The sequence below is a fragment of the Musa acuminata genome, chromosome BXJ1-1 (genome assembly GCF_036884655.1).
Source record: "Musa acuminata AAA Group cultivar baxijiao chromosome BXJ1-1, Cavendish_Baxijiao_AAA, whole genome shotgun sequence".
Classification (NCBI taxonomy): Eukaryota; Viridiplantae; Streptophyta; class Magnoliopsida; order Zingiberales; family Musaceae; genus Musa; species Musa acuminata.
The window spans coordinates 13,175,127-13,196,030 of record NC_088327.1 but is presented as its reverse complement, the minus strand read 5'-3'; the positions used below and the strand labels follow the sequence as shown (position 1 = coordinate 13,196,030).

The following is a 20,904-nucleotide window of genomic DNA, read 5'->3' as shown; positions in this document are numbered from 1 at the left end:
CCAAGTATTCAGTTCTAAAATAACTTTTCTACGGAGAAAGTCTCAAAAAATCGGCGAATTCTTCTCCCATGTGCCATAGTTTATGCGTAATTTGGACAAGTCGAATAAGGATCAGGAATTCATTTAGTCAACCATGCAGATACAGAAATAGTTTGGATTGAGAGTTCGAGAAGGAAGAAGAAGAAAAGCAAACTGTTTGACTAACACGATTCCGTTGTCGTAGTCAAATACTTGTGATATCATCTTGTGGATTGAATTCACGATGTATTCCATTCAACTGTCATCAGCTACTCTGTTCCTATTTATTGGAAACGGCAAAGCCGAAGTAGAAGACCAAGCGAGAGAGAGAGAGAGAGAGAGTTGCGCAGTTGCAGCAATGGCGAAGGCGGAGCAGCAGGTGGTGCTCTCTCGGATTCTACTATTGCTGCTGGTGTTCCACTCCCAGGTCAACGTTCTCTCCAACACGGAAGGTATACGATCTCTCTCTCTCTCTCTCTCTCTCTCTCTCTCTCTCTCTCTCTCTCTCTCTCTCTCTCTCTCCCGTTCCATGTTCTTAATATCGCCACACTGTTGACTGTAGTCTTCAGCGTCTTATTGGGATTCTTTGACGCTTCTCTACTACAGTTTTTATGTTTTTGTTCGTAATGATTGTGGCGTTTCCCACTCAACAGTTGATGCATTGTATAGTCTGAAGACCAACCTCATTGATCCTGACAATGTTCTGCAAACTTGGGAGCCCGATAATGTCAATCCATGCAAATGGTTTCATGTTACATGTAACAATGAGAACAGTGTTATAAGAATGTAAGCACACAATTTGTTGGACCATTCCATTTCTTCTGTTCATCCTTTTTCTTCAGAAAACATAATGCAAGCACAACTCGTTTCAGCGATCTTGGACATGCCTCATTGTCTGGTCATCTTGTCCCACAGCTTGGTCAACTTAGTAATCTGCAATACCTGTAAGTCAATGCCTCTTGTTGATTTCTATGATATAAGTAACATTTAATGTAGTTGTTACATTGTTGTATTTAGTTTTATGTACTTGATATGTAGATTTTATTTTTATGAGAACTGTCTTTTATTGATTGAAATTTCAATATGAAGAACACATAATAAAAACATCCCACATGTATAGAAAAACCTATTGATCTTCACAGAGTTTCACACCTTGGATCTCTGAATCCTACAGAATGAGATGTTGTTTCACGGAATTACGGTTCTGAAACTTTGGTTCATGTAAATTGATTGCTTTCTCTGATTACTGAGTGAGAACATATCATTGACTAAATCTATTGCTTATTATATTCTTTGGAATGATTCAATTTCATCTACAGTTTCTTGACAGGGAACTCTTCGGCAATAACTTTAGTGGTGTAATACCTGGTGTGCTTGGAAATCTAACCAACCTTGTGAGCTTGGATCTTTACTCGAACAATTTCATTGGTGTAATACCTGACTCTCTGGGGAATCTCTCAAAGCTCCGATTTCTGTATTTTCTCATTCTCTGACTCGTTCATCTGATAAATTTTCTTCGTTCCTGCTTATTCATTCTCCATAAATTTTATTTCTTCACATGCTTGATTAAGGAAAAAATCATTTGAATTTTCTTTTCAGTTCCCAATAATTAATTAGGACAATCAAACAAGTATCTCCTGTATATATTTAAATTCTGCTTATATTATCAGTAGATGTGGTACTACTGCCAATATTATTGAAGTTCTTTACTTTGTCAGTGTAGACTAATTTATCTGAAAGTTAACTATCAATTAATGAAAGGCATAGTGTTAATGCAATGCTGCAGCATATTCTTTTCTTACAAAGGAATTTTGCAACTACTTTTACTTATTTCTAATAATCGGAGTGTTTTACTCCATGATTACCCTTTACCGTGGGAATTCAAATGTTCCCAATGCTAATGTTTCTGGTGATATGCTGGATTAGTGTAGTAAATTAACTTGGTATCGTCGATATGCCATGTATCAGTATTGTATCCTTAGTATCAACCATCAAGGTCAACAATTGTCAATATGAGAGAGATTAGCTGAATCTAGTCCTGATATGTACAGCGAAGGCCATGATCAATCAAGGTCAAATTACCGGGCTTATTTTACCTGCTAACATCTGTTTCAGCAAATTTTGAGATGTGTTTTAGCTATTTATTAAACATCAATAAACCATGTATCAGTATCAGAGTAGGTAAATACTGTTCGGATTTGGTTGGTCCAGTTCGATATTTGAATCATTGGTATCAGCAGTCAAGGTTAGAAATTGCCAAGATAAGATGGATTGGTTGAATCAAATTATGATCAGTACAGCCAAGGCCAAGATCGATCAGGATCAAATTAGTATGAATAGTTCACCTGGTATCATTCTGTTTCGGCACACTCTAAGGTGTTTTTCATGCATCCCATAAAGATCAATATATTCTGGTCATAATTAAAACTAATTATGATCTTTAGTTATTGGCATATTGAATGTGAAGAATGCATGCTTTTTATTATTTTTCTCGCTTTCCTCTGACATTATGAATGTATAATTCCTAATTTTCTTTTTTTTTTTGTGCGCAAGGATAGTCGGCTAAACAACAATAGCCTCTCTGGTTCTATTCCATACTCTTTAACCAATATCACCTCCCTCCAAGTCCTGTAAGTTCATCGATGCATTTTGCGTTTGGACTACACCATAATTCTTTTGTGAATTCTGTTATCTTCTGGACAATACAACCTATCATATATATGCAGAGATTTATCAAACAACAACCTATCAGGAGAAGTTCCATCAAGTGGCTCCTTTGCTCAATTCACCCCTAACAGGTTCTTTGCTGATAAACAATACAAAGATCCAAGACTTTCTTTAGAAATTTGTGAAGATAAAACAAGTACTTACCATCTATATATAATTTTGCAGCTTTGCTAACAATCCTCTACTATGTGGTACTCTTGCTGCAAAGCCTTGCCCGGGTGCTCCTGCATTTTCTCCACTTCCACCATATGCTGTTGCTCCTACACCAATGTCATCATAAGTATGCAATGAAGAGCTTGACCAGATTGTGCTCTTATAGAATCATTTAATAAAGCATGCATCTGGTTATATATGTAACTGCTTATTCTTGAATAAGCTGAAGGGTTCTACTATTAGAATGATTTAAATTTATGTGCCATGTAACTGGAAATTATCCTGAAATAAGAAAAGCACCGTTGCATTATGAACTCGAATATTATTTGAAGGAGATGCATGTATTGTTGGTTCAGCCCGGGCTTGGACAATAGAAATTAAAATGAGGAGAAAGAAGGTCAGGAAAAATAGATCAGATTGCAGCGAGCAGAAAAAAGAGGAGAGAGAAACAAAGAGAGAAAGTAAGGTTTCTTAGTTTTCTGCTTGACGATCGGTAGCCAAACGTTATCAGTTTCGGCCCAAATTTTATGTGGAGAATCGTTGTAGCAAACTCTACAATCCTAACGGTGTTGATCTACAGTTTACCCTCTCTAAGATACTTTCCTGCGATATCAATTTTGTGAGACCTAGAATTCTCTTTGGAGGAGATGCACATATGTGACGAAGATATGCTATTCTTGAGCCAAGATCTATGTTCTTGATGTTATTCTGATCCTCTAGTTATTCTAGAGAAGACCTACTGTAAACCTGTTATCAGTATTATTGATAGTGGAAGTTTGAGGTAGACTACGGTCCCGTGATTTTTTCACATTGGGTTTTCCACGTTAAAAGATTTGGTCTCACTGTGTGATTGATTTTTTGCTCTATTGTTTATGCTATGCTGGTTGATATTTTTATTTGGATATCAAGTTGGTATTTTGATGAGAAACCCATTTTGATACACAAAGAGGGAAAAGAATATTCCGCTTTAACAAGTTTCTTCCCAACAAGTGGTATCAGAGCGTCAGGTTGTTTGGTGCTAGTTTTTCTCGTGTGATTGAAATGGAGCAGTCAGATGGTATGATTAAATTGAACTCATCAAATTATTTCACTTGGAGGCGTTTGATTGAAGATTTGTTATATTGCAAAGATTTATATAAGCCTATCAAGGTTAAAGATAAACCTTCTACTATGGATGATGAAGAATGAGAAGTTCAACATAGAAAAGCTATTGCCTATATTAGAAGATGGATGGATATAAACTTGCATGAGCATATTTCAGATGAAACCAAAGCTGATGTTGTTTGGCAAAGGTTAGAAAATGTCTTTGCGAAAAAGACAGTAGGAAATAGAATTTCTCTCCTTATAAGACTTGTAAATTTGAAGTATAAAGATGGTGGTAACATTGTTGAGCACATAAGCCTATTTCAGAGTCTTGCAAACAAGTTGGTTGCTATGAAAATGAATATAGATGATGAGATGCAAGGATTATTACTTCTCAGCTCTTTACCAGAAAGTTGGGAAACGTATGTAGTGACTATTTGTAACTCCACGCCAGAGGGGACTCTAACCATAGATATGGTTAAAGACAGTTTGCTAAATGAAGATGCTAGAAAGAAAGAACATGGTGAATCTTCTTCTGGTGCATTTGTTACTGAAAAACAAGAAAGACGTGGAAGAAGTCATAGCAGAAACCCATATGGTTATAGAGGAAGATCCAAGTCTAGAAGAGATATCAAATGTTTTCACTGTAACAGGCCAGGTCACATGAAGAAAGAGTGTAGGTTTTGGAAGCGAGAACATGATGAAATGAAGAAAAATGAGAAAGAAACCAATACAATTACTATTGAAGGTAATATCACTATTGTCTGTGATGAAGGTTGTGTTAGCCTTGTAGCTCAGGACAGTAATTGGGTAATTGACTCTGGTGCTTCATTTCATGTCACTTCTCATGGTGATTTCTTTAGATCTTACACTACTGGTAATTTTGGTAATGTCAGAATGGGAAACAATGATACATCTAAGATTGTGGGTATTGGAGATATTTGCTTGGAGACCAGTATTGAGAGCAAATTGATACTCAAAGATGTAAGGCATGTTCCAGATATTCGTCTTAACTTGATATCTACAAGCAGACTTGATGATGAGGGTTTTGCACATTATTTTGGTGAAAGCAAATGGAAACTCACTAAAGGTTCTATGATTGTGGCAAAAAGAAAGAAGATTAACTCTTTTTATGTCATGGAAGCTAAGCTACACAAAGGAGAGATTAATGCAATTCGAAAAAGTGAAAGTATAGATCTTTGGCATAAGAGGCTTGGACATATCAACGAGAAGGGACTTCAAACTCTTGCTAGAAAGCAGTTCTTACCAGAGTTGCAAGGTACATCTCTTAAATCTTGTGATCATTGCTTAGCTGGAAAAACACATAGAGTTACATTTCAGACATATCCATCATCTAGAAGATCATATGTTATTGATTTAGTTCATACTGATGTCTGTACTATGCAAACTAGAACTCTTGGAGGTGCTCTTTATTTTGTTACTTTTATTGATGACCATTCTAGAAAAGTTTGGGCTTTTGCTTTGAAATCTAAAGACCAGGTACTCGATCCTTTCAAGGAGTTTCATGTCATTGTTGAAAGAGAAACTAGCAGAAAACTAAAGTGTATTCGATCAGATAATGGTGGCGAGTACAGGGGTCCTTTTGAGAATTATTGTAGGTTCCATAGTATCAGGCTTGAGAAAACAGTTCCTAAAACTCCTCAACAGAACGGTGTGGCAGAAAGGATGAACAGAACCATTGAAGAAAGGATTAGGTGTATGCTTTCCCACGCCAAGTTACCAAAGTCATTTTGGAGGGAGGCTATGAGAACTACAGTTGACCTGATAAATCTTTCTCCATCAGTTCCTCTGCAAGGTGATGTTCCAGAGAGAGTATGGAGAGGAAAAGATATATCTTATAATCATTTGAGAGTCTTTGGGTGTAAAGCATTTGTTCATATTCCTAAAGATGAGAGGTCCAAGCTTGATAATAAGGCAAAAGCATGTATCTTCTTGGGATATGGTCATGAAGAGTTTAGGTACAGATTATGGGATCTAGTGAACAAGAAGATTATTAGAAGTAGAGATGTTGTGTTTCTTGAAGACCAATTGTTTGATGATGGTGATAATGTTGAGAAGCCAGAAACCTTTGTTTATATTCCTTGGAGTTTGGGTCCAGTTCCTTCACTTGTAGTTTATGATGATCATGGGAGAGATGAACAAGAAGATTGTGATGAGAATACCAGTGATGATACACCTATAGTTGATGATGCTGAACCAACTAAACAGGCACCTCCACCACCAGTTGAGATTCCATTGAGAAGATCCACTAGAGAGCGACAACCCTCTACCAGATATCCTCCACATGAGTATGTTATGCTTACTGACGGGGAAGAGCCAGAAACTTACCAAGAAGCTATTCTACATGAGAATAAGAATGAGTGAGTTAAAGTCATGCAAGAAGAGATGAGATCTTTGCTTGAGAACCACACCTATGACTTGGTAAAAAGCCATGCAAGAAGAGATGAGATCTTTGCTTAAGAATCACACCTATGACTTGGTAAAGTTGCCTAAAGAGAAGAAAGCTCTCAAGAATAAGTGGATTTACAAATTGAAGACCGAAAGCAATAGCTCACAACAGAGATACAAGGCACGACTAGTTGTGAAAGGATTCAGTCAGAAGAAAGGTATTGACTTTGAAGAAATATTTTCTCCGGTTGTGAAAATGTCCTCTATCCGAGTTGTTCTTGGTTTGGCTGCCCGCTTGAATTTAGAAGTTGAACAACTTGATGTGAAAACAACATTTCTTCATGGTGACTTAGAAGAAGAAATTTACATGGAGCAACCAGAAGGATTCAAAGTCAAGGGAAAAGAAAATCTGGTATGTAAGCTTAGGAAAAGCTTATATGGACTCAAACAGGCACCTAGACAGTGATACAAGAAGTTTGATTCCTTTATGATGAGCCAAGGGTATGATAGAACCACATCTGATCATTGTGTGTTTATGAAGAAATTTTCAGATGATGATTTTATTATTTTACTGCTATATGTTGATGATATGTTGATTGTTGGCCATGATGTTGAAAAAATTGAAAAGCTTAAAAGAGAGCTAAGTAAGTCTTTTGCCATGAAAGACTTGGGATCGGTGAGACAAATACTTGGCATGAAGATTCTTCGTGATAGGAAGAAAAGGAAGATTTGGCTATCTCAAGAGACTTACATTGAAAAGGTTCTTGAAAGATTCAACATGAGTAAAGCCAAAGCAGTTTGTTCTCCACTTGCAGGTCATTTCAAGCTTAGTTCGAAACAATGTCCTACAAGTGAGAAAGAAAAAGAAGAAATATCCAGAGTGCCTTACTTATCTGCAGTAGGTAGTTTGATGTATGCTATGGTTTGTACTAGGCCAGATATAGCTCATGCAGTTGGAGTTGTCAGTCGATTTCTCTCTAATCCTGGAAAGCAGTGAAATGGATATTAAGATATCTAAGAGGTACTTCCAGGTTGTGTTTATGTTTTGGCAGTGATGAACCTGTGTTAGAAGGCTACACAGATGTAGACATGGCAGGTGATACTGATTCCAGGAAGTCCACTTCGGGATTCTTGATGACATTTGCAGGAGGAGCAGTCTCTTGGCAGTCTAAGTTACAGAAGTGTGTTGCTCTATCAACCACAAAAGCAGAATACATAGTAGTTACTGAAGCTTGCAAGGAAGCTTTATTGATGAAAAAGTTTCTACAGGAATTGGGCTTGAAACAGGAAGTATATACTGTTTACTGTGACAGTCAAAGCGCTATTCACCTTTCCAAGAATTCAACATATCATTCTAGATCCAAGCATATTGATGTGAGATATCACTGGATTCGTGATGTGCTTGAGTTGAAAGAATTACAGTTGGAAAAGGTACATACCAATGATAATGGTTCAGATATGTTGACAAAGTCTTTGCCTAAGGAGAAGCTTGAAGCATGTAGGCGAAGAGCGGGCTTGGTACAGCCCACCATATGAGCTGGAGGGGAAGAATTGTTGGGTCCAACCCATATGTAAGCTTGGACAATTGGGCCCATTGAGCCTAAATCAGCAAATAAAAGAAATTAAAAAGATGAGAGAGAAGATGAGAAAAAATAGATCAATTGCAGCGTGCAACGTGGCGGCGTACAGAGAAAAGAGGAGAGAGAAAGAGAGAGAGAAAGTAAGGTTTCTGAGTTTTCTGTTTGACGATCGGTGGCCAAACGTTATCAGTTTTGGCCCAAATTTTATGTGGAGAATCGTTGCAGCAAACTCTACAATCCTAACGGTGTTGATCTACAGTTTACCCTCTCTAAGATATTTTCCTGTGATATCAATTTTGTGAGGCCTAGAATTCTCTTTGGAGAAGATCCAGATATGCTATTCTTGAGCCAAGATCTATGTTCTTGATGTTATTCTGATCCTCTAGTTATTCTAAAGAAGACCTACTGTAAACCTGTTATCAGTATTATTGATAATGGAAGTTTGAGGTGGACTATGGTCCCGTGGTTTTTTCACATTGGGTTTTTCACGTTAAAAGATTTGGTCTCATTGTGTGATTGATTTTTTGCTCTGTTGTTTATGTTGTGCTGGTTGATATTTTCATTTAGATATCAAGTTGGTATTTTGACGAGGAACCCATTTTAATAGGAAAAGAATATTCCGCTTTAATTCTTCACTTGTAATGATTTTTTTTTTTTTTTGTATATTTCCTATTAATCTCTTTTCAATTGCTATTTTCCATGATGTCTCCTAACATTTGGTTTTTTTTTTCACCTCTTTGCTTTAAATTATTTCTAGGAGTGTAAGAACGGAACTTCTTGATTGCAGGAGTTGAAATTGGCAAATTTTAAGACCTTTCTACCTGTCAGACATTTTTGTTTTCTGAAAATAGAAAAAACTGCTCAAAGCAGGATGCTCAAACCAATGTAAGATCCGAGAAGGATTGGCCTATGCAGTTGTTTTCCGTGACTCAAACCTTGATGATCCAAGTAAAAATTGAACAACCTTATCATCACATGAAGACTTGTTCTTTTTTAAAAGGATAAGTACAAGAGCAGCTTTGATTAAGATGAAGAAAAATTCAAATCCACTTATTGCAATTTTTCTCTTTAAAAAGATGCACCTCAAATTACTCAAATCAAGGAACCAACTCATGTGCCGGGCAATCATTACCACTTGAGATCTTGCTTCATGTTTATGAATACTCTTTAAGCAGTTGAGATGCACCTATTTCCATTCTGTAAGCTGTAAAGCCCATCATCAAGCTTCCAACATTTCAGCCTCCACCTATCTGATCTTAGGTTTTAAGTCAAGATTCTCTCTCTTTTTTTTTTTTTGGTCTAAACAAGTTAATAGGATCCCATGCTTATTCATGTGAATCCTAGAAGAAATTGCTCATGCTTATTGATGATGACTAAAACCATATGAAATTATCTTTTGATAGCCCCACAATTGGGTCCCACTTGATCCAATTAGAAAATGATTTTTGTATCTACATCCTTGCAAAGCTAAAAAATCTACATATTTAATATCCATATTATTCCTACAATTTTAAAATCTTATTGTGGTAACAAAAAGGTAATTAAGGTATTTAAATTATCTTTGTTTCAGGTTAGCTAAGAGTTTTGCCAAGTGACTTCACTCACAAACAAACCCATCGTTCAGACTTTGCATCTGAAGATTAATATTAATCTTAGGGTGAAACAAAATCAAGAATAGTAATGATGGTTGGCATCACGAAGAGTAATATCAATCTTCCAAAAAATGGAATCATTTAGTATCTTGACGTCAAGATTATGCGTTAAGAGGATAACTGATCTGAGACAAAATAAATAAGTAAATAAATGAATAATAAAATAAAAAATAGTATTATCTACTTAAATGTACAAGAAATGACAATTTATCAGTTTAAGTCCCTGCACAATGTTCTCATCAAAATCTTTCTATGGACTTGCTTTAAAGTGCAAATTTGCATTTAGTAATAATCTACATTGCTTAATTTGTCATTTCTCAAGTAGGGACATGAGCTGAACTTTTCTAACAATAACAGTAGGCTTTTGTGGCTTCATTTGGTTCAAATAATGAAAATATCATATATTCCAAAGAAAAAAAACAGCCAATCATAATTTTTAGAGTTAACACAACAGGTCAGATAGCTAAAATCATAATCAAATCCCTTTAACTCTCTCAAAATTTACTACTAATCATTTGTGAAGCTGCTATTGCATCCCTCAAAACCTATGAAATCTGTAGCTATCCACTAGCACACAGCACTCGACATTTTCTTTCATGAAAAACACTTATTCTGAAATATCTTGATGCTCTTGAACTTAAAATCATACTAGGAGTTTCCTCCTTTTTCTTTCACTTTCTTATTTCTATATCAAAACTTGGAGTTTGGCCAACCCAGGGCCAGAATGACAACTTGACAAAAGCAAAGATGCTAAAGTTCCAACTCTGGAGTATTATATATATGACAAATAATGAAGCAAAACCTTGTTAAATTAACAGTGAGGGACATCAAGCAGACAACTCTTCCATGACATACTTATTTCTTGTAGACAAACCCTGACATTTTTCATGAAGGTTTAATTAGAGCTCCATACTGCCTAAATTGCTTACTCCAAAGGAAAAAAGCATACTTTTCTGCAACAAAATTGATATAAAGCAAGTGGAAGAACTGTGGGGTTTGACTGCATTTAAGATCCACTTCTCTGAGAGCTCAAATCTGTTTTGAAATGTACAAAAAAGAGCAATTTGGTGGAATCTTGTTGCTGCAGCTGAACAGGAATAATTGGAATTGAAGTTTGCCAGCTGTTCTCACTTCTCAGTATAAAATAGTTTCTGATCTGAACTTGAAGAATAACAACATTATACTTGTTGCTGTATGTACAGATCTTCATGCATTTGTTTCAAGAATGCTGTTAATAATTCCATCAATCATTAGTATGTACTTGATATGACGTACATGAATGTGCACATGGAATTTGAATTCAAGAATCTTATTTACATGCAGGAGATACTTTAGTAGGTTTTGGCCCAATAATTGTAGTAGATATGTTTATACAATTTCTGATATGAAATATAGGAATCCACTTTTCACTGTTTGTACTACATAAGTTTGTAACAACCAATTCGTGATCACCTAGTGCTTTTGTTACATGTTATCTTTGATTTGTTCAGAAGAAAGTTGTCTAATCCGTTGAAGAAGATTGATCGTCAATGAGCTCTGCTCATCGTTGTAGTTTGTACACTTTGGCAATGATTGATGAATCATGTGGACCCACTAACCATTGCAAAGTTTCCTAGTGAAATTTCCAAGGATCACTTTAGCCTACTTATAGAATAATTGTCTATCAATGTGCTAAGCAAAGGAGAAAAAGAAAAAAATGTCCTAAGAAAAGTGATCTATGGCAAAAGATGGTGGTAATGATTTTTTTACATGGGAGCTTGTTTTGATTTGTTGTATGTAAAAGAATGCTTTCGAACCCATCAAGTATCAAGAAATCAAGATTGCAATCACGCAAGAGCATACCTAAGCAACTCAAAATATACCTTCTACCTGTTTATAAGGTGTTATTTTTTTTGTTGTGGCCAAGACAAAATTTGCTATAATTTCCAGAAAACTATTGTGGGTTCAGAGAAACTAAGGTCAAATTCTGACGACACATCAATGAGATTGCTCCTGAAAATTGCAGACCAAAAGCATGCTCTGAAAGAAGTCAAATTGCTATAAGCAACATACACATTAGGCCTCGGTATCACTAGAGTTGAAGTAGAATAAAGCGCAAATGTTAAAGACTACAATTATCGATGTGGCTAAATTGAAGCAGAGAATAATGGCTTATCTCTTCATGTTAAACTAAATATTCGAAAGTATCAACAAGTTGATGAATTCTCTCCTAATCTGGCACTGATTAAGAAATCCACATTATCAAGAACAATTTAGTTTTGCCGTATACTTTGAGTGCCAGTAGCAACAAGAAATTTTATGCATCTCCCTAAAGATGCAATGAAGTGGTTCTTTGTGTCTTGTGTCATCTCTGGGTAGCCTGATAGAATAAGAATTCTTTGTTCCCAGTGTCTGCAGACTCTGCTTCATGTAGCCCTCTCTGATGCTTCATGCCGCAAACTGCTATCATATTTCCATAATTGTCTCATGTCAGACAAGTACTTGTTATAAATACTTTTGAGAGTATCAATGAACCAGCAAGTTGATGATTCAGCTCACCATGTCTCAAGTCTATGACAAATTGTATCATGTTCATGACAAGTAGCTTATTTCTCCTATAACCATGAACATCACTATTAACGAAAGTAGTTTCAATCTCTGTGCATTTAATTAGACTCAATGTGCAATCTTTTCTGACTTGGTTCCGACAGTGCATTGTGGGGATAGACAGACCTGATATCATATTAGAGGAACCAAGGTAAAAGTTAGCACTCTAAACTAGGTTGCTAACTTTTTCGCGACAACATATCGAAGAGGCAATTCGATTGATGAATTGGTTGACACATCCCTCAAAGAAAGTTGTGTTCTTTAATCCAAGAAGGAGGCACTGCTAGTTTAGTAACCATGGACGCGCAGACAAAAACCATACTAGTGTTCTCGAAAGACCTTAACAAGGTCCCTAAACAGCCTCTGGATAAGGGAGAACTCAAATACCATGTTTCACATGATGAATTTAGAATGATTAACATTGTCCTTACACGGTCGGAGAAGGTTATCAAGTTGATATTTGTAATAGTACTGATCAAGTTGTTTGATCCAAGTGCTAAGTGTTCTCCAGCTGTTGTTGCTGGGGGTTGTGAGCTCTCTCCTTTCTGGGAGTTAGTAAACAAAAGCTTGTTCTAAATGGAATCTCAATGGCTGTTCTTAACAGTGACCACTGGCTCTGGAGTTTGCTTGCTTTAGCTTATCAATCAAAACAGCTGATGGGATTTCTTCAAGGAACTATTAACATATTCTTAGCGTTGCTCAGATCTCAACATGAGCAGTCATCTGGTGGTGCAAGTTGTCAATAGTTTGGAGCTATATGCATGTTCTTAACTTGCAATATAATCTAAGCAAGAGAAACTGAGTGAAATGCAATTAAATAAAAAGCATGCACATCATCAGTAAGATCATCTCATTATTTCTTGAGTTCTTAGGTCACTATTTCTTTCTTTCTCTCTTTCCAGTTTCCAGTATCAATAGGTAATGAGATACTCTCAAATCAATATTGCAGATGAGGTACCAGGTGGGTGAATTAACAGCAGGAGTGATTGTGTTCATCGTATTATTGCAGTGGTTCCTCATATGCTTATCAAGATCAGACAGATGCTTGGTGTTACTGTTGAGATGTATTGTGTCTGGTTCCGACCCAACAAGATCAGATTATCCAAACAAAAGAATTCCTCCAACATAAATCAATCAAGCCATCCTTGGCCACCTGTTCCTACAAAGATTTGTGGCTCCTCTCTTTCCCAAATGGCCATGATTCAGCTTGTTGGCTGTTCATGGAATCATTGAGCAACTCTCTCATGGTCAAAGAGTTCAGAGACAGATTAAACTACACAAGAACTCAGAGCTCTGTCCCCTGGGAGCTCATCAAGCAGCGTGTAGTGGGGGGAGGAGTGCACATGCTTCATGGTGGCTCCTCGACAATGGCTTGGGATGTTGGACCAGCTCACTTCTCACCTTCCCCCTGCTATAAAGAAAGCCTCAAGCCTTCATCGCTGCACAGCAAACCAATTCAACAGCAATCTTTGAGCATTGCAGAAGGCAGTTCAAGTCTTGCATTAGCTTCTTATCGGAGTCATGGCCAGCATGAAGATGAGCAGCCAAGGAAGAGCATCTCAGAGAGGAGGAGGAGGAGGGCTCAGCAGGATGGTGAGGGAGCAGAAGGCGAGGATGTACATCATAAGGCGCTGCGTTGTCATGCTCCTTTGCTGGCATGACTAACCTTCTCCCTTTTCTTGACTGTTCTTCACTTTCCCCTGCCAAGAAGATGGTGGTGGAGTTTTGGTGAATCCCTCAATGTGTGCGTGTGTGTATATATATAGAGATCACAAGTCCATAGAGTAGGAGGATCTCGTTCTGGTAGGATCAAAAAATCCTGAGATTTTTGGGAGTGCAATTACCATTAACATGTCAAAGGATTTCAGGAAGGAACTAATGCAACTCTTGTTCAGTTCATCTCTCTCTCTCTCTCTCTCTCTCTCTCTCTCATCATGTTTTTTATCCTGCAACTGAGATGATGAGTGAAACAATCAACTCTTAGATAAATGTGGTGACAGGATTCACAAGGATTTGGGATGGTTATCTACACAATCCATATTCCATGGAGGTGAAGAAAATGGTGCCATTTGATCCTATCCAAAATCTTTGTAAGCATACAACTTCCATCTCATCTTGAACTGAAATCTACAATTGATGGAATTGGGATCTCAGGAGTGGCTTGGTTTCAACTGCCATCTGATGATAGTTTCTGGGGTGATTCAATCAACCTAAAAGAAATAGATATTTGTTTTAGTTTAATGACTGTCTTTGTTTTATTCTGCCATTGTGAAGCTTTCTAATTGGAGCATAACAAAACAGCTCAGATTACTTGTTTCTCTGACACATCGCATGGTTGGATTGAAGGCTCGAGTTGGATATCAGACCTCATTACTGAGGCCGTTCTTATCATTATATAAATCAGGAAGTAGAATATCTTCTTTAAACAAAGTTTTAATGGTCACAAAAAGGGAGTTCAGTCATTGGGGAAGATCAGTATATTATCATCCTAACATATGTGGTTTAAGAACATCTCCAGAATCATTGGAAACTCAAGAAGAACATGTACAGAATTTGTTCAGTACTTTTGGCAAAAATACAAGCTGAAAAAGATAACATAAGGATATCAAAGTCCTTTCCCAAGCTGAACCTGCACAAGTGGTCAAATATTAATACTTCTTCGTTTTAATCTGATGTTGAACTGTTGGGGTAAATTACACTTTTCAAAGCATCTTCAGAGTGTTCTTTTACTTTTTTTCTATTGCAATGGTTAGTCCCAATGACTTTTAAGTATTTCGATCTTTATATTTTTAAAAATTATATTGATATCCCAAAGTAAAATATATAGATCCATTAAGTTGGTTTTTCTAATACAAATACGAAAATGAAGGATAAAAATAATAATTTTAATATTCACCATGGTTGATAGCCGACGATATCGATGATAACATACAACAACATCATTCGAGATCGTGGGTGATTATTGTGAATGAAGAGAGCGACGATAAAAAGTGAGAGTCGCTCTACATCTACGTCGATGTTGATATAGTTGTTGAGTGGCTCTCATCTCTCATCATCACTCTTCTCATCCACAATAATTACTCGTGCCCCCCAATAATATCGTCATTCATCATCACCAACTGAAACATTATTTTTTTTTTTTTTTCATATTTTCGTTAGTAAAAATAACGCCATTAGAATGAATGGACTTAGATGTTTAAGTTTAGAAATATCAACCTAAATAAAATTTTTAAAATATAAGTATCAAAATACTAATTAATGACAGCTAATATGCAATTAGCCGTGAACGATCACACCGATGGGGACGCACAATATTGGCTGTAGGTGGTCAGAAGTTTTTATAGAAGCTGGAGACCAAATCTCGACAGCCTTCTTTCTTCATGTGGTGGAACTCAAAATAACTTGGCATCCAACAACATGCCATTTGGTTACTCAATTTCATGCAGTTCATTTAGAGTAAGCTTCCATGTGTTTGCATACAAAAGGAGAGATCTCGCAGCACTCCCTTATTCTACTTGCCTTGAATAGTAGAAAATTAATCTACTTGACTCGAATATGTTGTTAGTTGTTGAATAGTAGAAAAATAACATGAGCAGTTTAGGGCCAAACAAAACATGAAGTTGAAATGAGAATACAATGCACAGTATAGCTTTTGTGGAGAATCAATGTATCACAAAGAACAAAAAAATTTTATAATATGAGAACATGAACAATTAGTTACTAAGCATTTTGAGTTGATAAACAATTTTAAATATACACTCCCAAATTGAGGGATAAAATATTTTGATCCATCAAGGTTTTGCAACCCTCATGAGAAATGGCAACCAATGTATGTCCTGACAGTTCCATGCTGCCTAAACATTGGAGGGCAAGAGCTTGAATTAAATCTTTGTAGGAGACTACTTTGCTGAGAGTGCTGCTGAAATAATTGAGCTGAAACTTTGCTTCTCTGCAAATAAATGATCTGCACCTTCAGCCAACATGTTTGGAATTCATAGTTCATGAACTCTTTACATACCAACAACAACTGGACATCTCATTTGCACTAACAGCATGCATTCCTTTATACTTGATCAGGTTCTTATTAGTGATTACTGCAACAAATCAGGGATACCAAGTATTTTGCAGCACATATCAGGCAGAGAGAATATAATTCAAGCCTGTTGGACACAAATACATCAACATAGCTTAAAAGAAGCATCACAGGCACCCAGAATATTTTTCAAGAGGCAAATTCCTTGAGAGTGTCCAAGGTGAATCGAGCAGAAAAAGGAGAATTCAATGAGCAGTTAGCTCTTCTGATGCACAGCAATCACATGGATGTCCATTTCCTTCAGCATGATAGCACGGCCGCACGAATCACATGGTGCGGTTCTAGACCCACAAATACTCTCATGTTCAACAAGTCCTCTGAGACGATCCCGAGCATCTGCTGGTGTACTGCCAGCTTGCACCATATCCCCACAGAACCGGCACATAATCAAACAAAGTGGGCAGGTCGACGATTGGTGTTCGATCTGGAAAAAAGAACCTATTAGCACTCTTCTGAGCAATATGCACCTTAAGATCCTGGTGCAGATTATGCATCTAAGAACTGAACTTAAAGATCCAAGACTAGAAAACATTGCACAATATCAAATCATTCAGTCTTGTTGCTTTCATTGATATAGGGGAAAAGAGAAGCATTCGTGCCGCTGGCCTCATACACAAGTACCAATACCAAAAGTGGGATTGAAGAACCAAGGCAGCCAATCAACAACTGCCAAAATTCTAGATTCTTTTTTTAAGTATAAATCATGAAAGAACGTACATTGCGGAGGTAACAAGAAAGAAGCAATCAAGTTAGAGGAGGGAAAACTTGGTGCAAGGAACAAAACAATTCTAGATTTAGTTCCATATCAGTTATTGAACCATGATAAAAAGAGATGCACTGAAGAGATCAACAAATCAGATATGTTTACACTTGACGACATTCCAGATATCCATTAACGTGTGATACATTAGGCAAACAATAAAACTACAACTACTAGGAAAACAATATAACTACAACTACTGTGTTAGAGAAGAAATTAAAATTGCATGATTCAGAAATCTATTGGTCATAGATTGAGTTCACAGAAAAGGAAAGCAATAGAATTTCAGGGTGCTTTTATATTTCAAATTGGAACCTAACAGTTTCCCCACAAACACAATAAAAGAAAACCCGAAAAGATGCAAGGGTAGCATGACTGTGCATCTTGAGCCTTCACAAACTTTAATATCATGAATACTCACTAAAGGAATGTCTATATCATTAAAGAATGATATCATAAAAGGTAAATCATTTACTAGTTAAAAGAGAAGAAAATGTGAATAAACGAAGATATGTCCTGAAAGGAAATTATGCTGACTAAGATGCAGAAATACTATTGAAGTAGCTGTAGAAATAGTTTGACAAAATCTTATACAGAGGTTAACAGCAATCCAAAAAGAGTCACCAAATAATTCACCCACCATTTGTTCCTTCTCTAGTATCACTCCACATGGGCAATGAACTGGTTCATGAAACACCTTCATGTGCTTCTCAATCTGCCCCTGTTGGAAAGCTTGTCCACATTTGTTGCAATGCACATGACTTGCTGCTTCCTCCTTCCTAAGGACAACTCCACAGCCATTGTGTTGGCAAAGAACATTGTGCCGAAAGCAATATGCCTCATGGAGTAAAATGGTCCGGCTGGATATAAAATGTTTACAGTTTTCGCATTCCACAGATTCCATATCAATTGGTGACGAAGCAGTAGCATGTCCCCCAATCTGTTGCTTGACATTGTCTTTGAAAGCCACAGAGATACGATACTTTGTCACACCTTTGAAACCAAAGACACCAATGCTATATGTACCAGCAACCAGGTTTGGATCCTTCGGTCTGACAGTCAAAACCTTTGAACCCATCTCATGAGATGACCATTCGTGACGATGTTGAGTTGGGAATATCAATGGATGTCTAGATATATAAACATTGGTATCAGCATCACCTGCATCTGCCTCAATCTTTACTTCAATATTCATACGACCAGATGCAACCTCATCAATAATGGCCGCCTCAACAGAAAACTTGTAATAGTTGAATGTTCCTTCTTCAACAATTCCTTCTTCAACCTTTCCAATAACAAGTGGTGCAAGTACAGGCTGATTCCTACTACTCTCCTGAGCAGAATCATGTCCTTCTATATCAACTTCGATATCTGTTTCTAGGACAGAAACACATGAAGCAGGTTTTGTCTCAAGAACCCTCAACTTGTAGTTCAGTTCTCCATAACTGACAGTGATGATGTCACCTTGAGAAAGAGTTGCATGTCTGCGGAGAGTTGTCTCAAGGACAGCCTTGTGGTTAGGAATGTCAGAGAAGCCCATCCCCTCTGGTTGTAATTTTGCATATGTACCTTTGGGCAAGCTAACATAGTGCACCTCAACAAGAGGAACATCGAGACTGACACCAGAGAGTAAATTGCTCCATACATGTGAAGGTAATTCTACTGAACCCTCTCTAGCTGTAAATTCCAAAACTCCTGAATGAGTTGCTCGATGTTCCACTTCGTCAGTAGCATCTGAAACTGATGGAACCAATTCATCAATCACTGACAGCCTGAAATACATGGGGCCTTTATCGAGGGCCCCTTGATCAGACAATTCCTGGAAACAAGAAGACGGCAGTTTGATCTTGTCTCCGAACCCATTAAAAGGTATAGCTTCAAGAGTTCGACAAAATATGACCCCTTTTCCAAGCAGCATGCTTTCCTCCATTCGTTGCTCTGCCTGCAAGATAAATATTAGGTTTTCATCTTAAGAAAAATCAACAAAAGAAGTTCCCAAGGATCAACCAAAAAGCAAATATGTCGAAACAAGAAAAAGGTGCAGATTAGCATTCTTTGATAGAAAGCAGATGAATTTAGGCATTCTCAGCATAGTTCCTATATTACTCCTCAAAATTTATTAATAAACTTGATGAGTTCTACATGCACATAAAGACTGATACAACAGGCAGGCATCAATGCAAGCCACCACATGGTGACCTTGGGAAGCAATATTGTTAATCAGGTAAACAAACATCTCTAAAGAGTAATAATGATGCCAAGCAATAGAGTCACAGATTGAAAGTAGATGAATAATTTTTCAATGATAAGCATTTTACTGTTGAAGATGGCAAACGACCATGTCAAGGGAACAAAAATTAGTTATAAACATTGTATGAAGCTTCAAGTGAATATGGCCTTACAACACCCATCACTATCAAAACACACACAAAAATAGAAACTCTTCATCCTAAGCAGTTGATGACCCAGAATTTTGAACAGTATCATCTGATACAAAAGCATAAAGATTGTCCAATCCAAATAACCAAAGCCAGATTTACCTGGGGCCAAATCTCAAGGCCCAAAAGTCTATGCATGGCCCTTTGAATTTTAGAGCATCTTAAAAGTGAACAAATAACCTTATTATGATAAGACTCTGCAAATTGAACAAATTAAAGGAAAGATTATGACCAAACATGTTCAGGAACCCTAGAGACATTTATCGACTGAATCGATGATCAACGAACAAACCAGATTAACGACATTATTATCCATAAAGATTAGCATCTCTTATTTCTTTTACAAAAAAACTGCACTTTCGATTAATTGGGTCACCATATCATCCCTTGTTCGCTCAGGAAGAAGGACAACTCAGCCAATCTACCCCTAAAAGACCAATTTTTTCAAAAGCAGACCACAAGATTTGCTCCCAAAATGGAAAACAGATTCTTCTCCGGGAGACAATCATACCTAACTTACATTGAGCAAATGCTACGGACATTACATGAAAAGAAGTTAAACTTTTTGCCTAATTCACAGATTATAGACCCAACACAACCAAAAGAATTCAACAGTAAAAGAAACAGAAGGAGAGATATGAGACCTCGATTTGTGCGCGCGCGGCATCGAGGCGCTTGGAGCGCTGGGCGGCCTCGATGGCGTCGCGTTGGCGGGCAGCCTCGGCTTTGGCTCGCCTCTCCCGCTCGAGCTTGGCCTTGGCCCGCTCCTTGCGCGCCCTCTGCTCCCTCTCCAACTTCTCCCTCGCCACCCGAAGCTCGAAATCCATGTCGATCGGATCGAATCAAGCCACTCCCCTGTGCGATTCGCCCTTTCCCTCCCAATAAAGAATCGGATCGACGGAACGCGAAGAAATCGACGCAGATGTGGATGATGAGGAGGAGGAGTTGCTGCAGCTGCTATGAGACCGCAAAGGTGGGATTAAATCGGCGAACCACCGAAGTCCGACTCCTTGCAGGAGAAGGCAAGCCAAGCGGCGCGCTTACGTGTGCACGTGCGTGCGTTCGAATCGCGAACCATCGAGAGACTCGTGGACGTTAAATAGCACCTGAGTGGCCCGTGCGGACACGTCCGATTTCTCCACGCGTGTGGATGGATGGTCCATGATCGATCCTATGGACGGTCCCGATCGATCGTTGGTCTTCATCCTATCAATCATACGCACGAATCCTAACGATCCGAACTCCTATCTTGTTATCATTACATCTCAATCAAGGTAGATAAATGGTTTATTTACGTAATGAGAAATAAATTAAATGGACAATAAGGTATAACCAACAACTCAGGCTTCTTTTTCTCTATCATTTGTGACATATGATCAACATAGAACATCAAGAATGCATCAAC

General features: G+C 37.5%; 2 protein-coding genes across 4 annotated transcripts; one reads left to right on the top strand and one right to left on the bottom strand.

Moving 5' to 3' along the window:
- The first annotated feature begins 129 nt into the window (after positions 1-129).
- On the top strand, positions 130-3,223 carry LOC135674741 (LRR receptor kinase BAK1-like). Of its 3 annotated transcripts, none has more exons than XM_065184882.1 (7): positions 132-470; positions 672-804; positions 891-962; positions 1,349-1,492; positions 2,595-2,648; positions 2,745-2,816; positions 2,911-3,221. In XM_065184882.1, the coding sequence occupies exons 1-7, from the start codon at positions 263-265 to the stop codon at positions 3,023-3,025; spliced, it is 798 nt and encodes a 265-aa protein (XP_065040954.1). In that variant the 5' UTR covers positions 132-262; the 3' UTR covers positions 3,026-3,221. The 3 variants fall into 3 exon arrangements, with proteins under 3 accessions (XP_065040958.1, XP_065040954.1, XP_065040946.1); XM_065184874.1 differs by having other exon boundaries at positions 140-470; positions 2,577-2,648; positions 2,911-3,217; XM_065184886.1 differs by lacking the exon at positions 1,349-1,492 and having other exon boundaries at positions 130-470; positions 2,577-2,648; positions 2,911-3,223.
- A 12,617-nt stretch (positions 3,224-15,840) lies between these two features.
- LOC135674725 (uncharacterized) lies at positions 15,841-20,556 on the bottom strand. The gene is made up of 3 exons (XM_065184829.1): positions 20,144-20,556; positions 17,702-19,003; positions 15,841-16,725 (listed from the first exon to the last, which is right to left on the bottom strand). The coding sequence occupies exons 1-3, from the start codon at positions 20,324-20,326 to the stop codon at positions 16,498-16,500; spliced, it is 1,713 nt and encodes a 570-aa protein (XP_065040901.1). The 5' UTR covers positions 20,327-20,556; the 3' UTR covers positions 15,841-16,497.
- Positions 20,557-20,904: the final 348 nt, after the last annotated feature.